At 43.7% G+C, this 3472-nt stretch overlaps 1 protein-coding gene across 3 annotated transcripts in view; it reads right to left on the reverse strand.

Annotated features, from left to right (window-relative positions):
* Positions 1-3472, reverse strand: part of Ift81 (intraflagellar transport 81) — an 80507-nt gene that overhangs the window by 27137 nt on the left and 49898 nt on the right. For all 3 annotated transcript variants that reach the window (XM_029533737.1, XM_029533736.1, XM_021222669.2), the window contains exons 13-14: positions 2662-2790; positions 814-903 (exon numbers count right to left, since the gene is read on the reverse strand). In XM_029533737.1, the coding sequence (XP_029389597.1) occupies positions 814-903; positions 2662-2790 (219 nt within the window). The remainder of the gene's footprint in view (positions 1-813; positions 904-2661; positions 2791-3472) is intronic.

Genomic DNA, 3472 nt, shown 5'->3' on the forward strand with positions numbered 1-3472 from the left:
GAGGGAGAGAGAGAGAGAGAGAGAGAGAGAAACAGAGAGAGAGAGAGAGAGAGAGAGAGAGAGAGAGAGAGAGAATCTGCAGGCTAAAGTCTCCCATTTGTCTGTCCGGATAAGCTTCTAAACCTATCTCAGACTGTGTGGCATTTTCTATAAAAAGGAAATGATGTCTGTAACTGACTTCAAAGTCTATGTGATTTTCCACTCCGGAGCTAACTCTGACAGATGGTGTTCATGTAGAACTGGCTTTCTAGTTCCGTCCTTGGGCACAGGCAAGATGGCTCACACTCACACTTACAATTAATTACTCCTGAGACCGATGAAGCAGCAACATTACTGCCAAATGCTAGTGGCCAGTCGCTGGCTCGCGCTGTGTAGGGCACTTACCTCCGACAGTTCTCCTTAAAGCCGTGCTTACAACTAGCTTCCAAGTAATGGCACTTGTGCTTAACCTGCTGCCATTTGCCCACTGTGCCTGCCAGAACAGTAAGCCCATCCATCTAAGACTGCCTTGCTAGTCCTGGGATCCTCTGCCTCACTTGGCCACACAAGAATGAGATTTAATATTTACAGCTCTCAAAAGCAAATGATTTTTAGAAATTTCATCTGGCTGCATTTTGTATTTGTTTGAATTCCTTCTCCCCAGCCCTCACTGATTATGACAAAGTAAGTGACATAAATCCAACAAGACCTTTGTGCGCCCCACTGTCACTGCCTTATGTCACGTCAGTTCAGTAACTAATTTTCTTTCCATTATCTCCCTAAGAAAATACTTAAGAGTCCACTTAAGCAAGACAGCAAAAACATCAAACTTACTTGACATTTCTGACGCAACTGCCGTAGTTCTTTTATAACTGGGGCTAAAGCTGACTTCTTTTCTGATACCAAGGAATTCAGTTTTTTCACCTGTCATTTAAAGCAAAAGACATGTCATTTTAAAAAATGAAAAAAGTGCTGCATACATAAAAATACTACTGCAGTCGAGTAAAGACTTAAAGAAATAAAGCCTTTAATTACTTTAGTGCCAAATAATAGGAAAGAGATTGAATAGATGTTAGTTTCTTTTTTTCTTATTTTTTTGGGGGAATACAGGGTCTCACTATGTAGCTCTGGCTATCCTCAAACTCACAGAGATGTACCTGTCTCTGCTTCCCGAGTGATAGGATTATAGATGTGTGCACGAGGCCTGGTTAATAGATGCTAATTCCTGCGTGGTGGCTCACGCCTTTAATCCCAGCACTCGGGAGGCAGAAGCAGGCGGATTTCTGAGTTCGAGGCCAGCCTGGTCTACAGAATGAGTTCCAGGACAGCCAGGACTATACACAGAAACCCTGTCTCGAAAAACAAAACAAAAAAAAACAAAAAAAAAAAAGATGTTAATTCCTTAGCAAGGTGCAGGGCCACTTATTGGTTCTAAATGCCAGTTATCACGATCACACACCATCCTGAGATGATGTCAGTAATCTAACACTGAAGGTACAAAGCAACTACAAGTTACCTGTGTACCATTTATAGTGTTATTGTCTATGAGACATGTGCAACTCAGGAGGTCACATAAATGAACACAAATAAGCACGGGTGATTTTCAATATGATTTTCAATATATGAAATGTGAATAATCTGACCAAAGAGGGGTCCTGGAGGCCTCCTCTATACTAAACACTAAGAAACTAGATTTGGGCGAAATCCAGAAAGTTGTACGATACATTTTGGGAAGTCTTTGCGTTTGGGGATGCAACTATCTACCAATAAATAAGATTTTAATATCATGCTTGATGAAAATGTCCCAGTGCATTTGGGTGATAGCAGCCCTGAATCTGGAATATCAAAGACATACACAAAGATGAAATAATTCTAGTTCTTATTTTTAACATAGATATTTCTTTAATGTTACATTAAGATACAAAATAAGCACTGTTTTAAGCTGAACATTACAATGAAACAACTCCTTGATAAAAAAACGCCACACAGACTGGGGCATGGTGGCATACAGCTTTAATCCCAGCACTCCGGAGGCAGAGGCAGGCGGATTTCTGAGTTCGAGGCCAGCCTGGTCTACAAAGTGAGTTCCAGGACAGCCAGGGTTATTCAGAGAAACCCTGTCTCGAAAAAAAAAAAAAAAAAAAAAAGCCACACAGATGTAAGAATTCGGGAGAGTGAAGTCTCGAATACATGTGTGCTGCTGTCGGGGTGAGTGGAGCCTGAGTCTCGAGGGTGAGGTAAGGGGTTCCTCAGGCAAACTCTTCCTCTGGCCTGAGTGTACAAATTGACAGTGTGCAGAAAATGCCCATCATAGCTTCCCCGGTAGAGTTTACAGCCTGAAGACTGCTGCCCTACAGAGACTGCTCCTAACAAGACTAGCTAAGCCCCTCCTGATCCGCTGTGCATAGTAAACAGCTAAGTTTACTATGAGTATGCAGCGGCAGCTTCTTAAGAGCCTGGACCACTGGATCCCCACTTTTCTAGTTATGTGCTCATGTGTCTGTCCTTTGTCCCTTTCCTTGCTGCCCCAGGAGGTCAACCCTGGTACCATACAAGCATGTGGCAAATGAATAGAAGGTAAACACCATATAGAGATTAATATTAAGTGTTTAACTGAAAATTAAACACACACATACACACACACAGTAAGTCAAAAAGCAAGCAGGACAGAGGTGCCATTACCATCTCTGACATGTCATCCAGGGTCCGGCCTTTCATCTCGTCAACTTCGCTCTTCAGGGCCGACACTCTCTCAAGCTCCTCTTGGGTGTAACTGTACCCAGATATACCCTTCTTCTCTTCAATAGTTCGCTATAAGAAATGAACAGGTCATGAGCATTGGCATCTTCTTCCCATAGGAAATACTTCCTATTTCTGTTGAAAAGTTGTGAATAACAAAGTCATTTAGAATCCTAACACACAATCTGCACTAGCTTTTCTGAGTACAGTTCTACCCACTAGTGCACAGGAGAGCATAAAGGAGGGGGTTCTTTCTAGAACCAGCTTATTTCTAGTAGGAAAAATACACAATAAAAAAAACAAGCAAGTACAACACGCTCAAGGTGAGAATAGATTTGCTGCAGGAAGTGTATGACGTCTGAGCAAAGCTCTGCTGGACCTACAGAGTCAGGGCCCAGCAATGGAGTAGCAACCTTAGACTGGAAGGAAAACATAAGAGTGCAACATCCTGGACAACAAGTGGAACAATGTGCATGTGGATGCACACGTGTGTGAAGCTGTACATGTGCGCAGAGGTCGAACCCCCCCCCCCCCCCGGTGTCTTCGCAGTCACTCCCCATCATGTTTTTTTGAGACAGTGTTGGAGCTCACAGAGTTGAGCACAGCCTTGGCAGCGAGCGCCTGCAGTGGTCCTGTCTCTGCATCCCCGTGCCAGGCTTGCGCTGTGCGCTTCTCTTTGCTGTGGTGTTAAGGACTGAGCCCAGGCTTGCGCTGTGCGCTTCTCTTTGCTGTGGTGTTAAGGACTGAGCCCAGG

The sequence above is a fragment of the Mus pahari genome, chromosome 23 (assembly GCF_900095145.1).
Source record: "Mus pahari chromosome 23, PAHARI_EIJ_v1.1, whole genome shotgun sequence".
In the NCBI taxonomy this organism is placed as follows: Eukaryota; Metazoa; Chordata; class Mammalia; order Rodentia; family Muridae; genus Mus; species Mus pahari.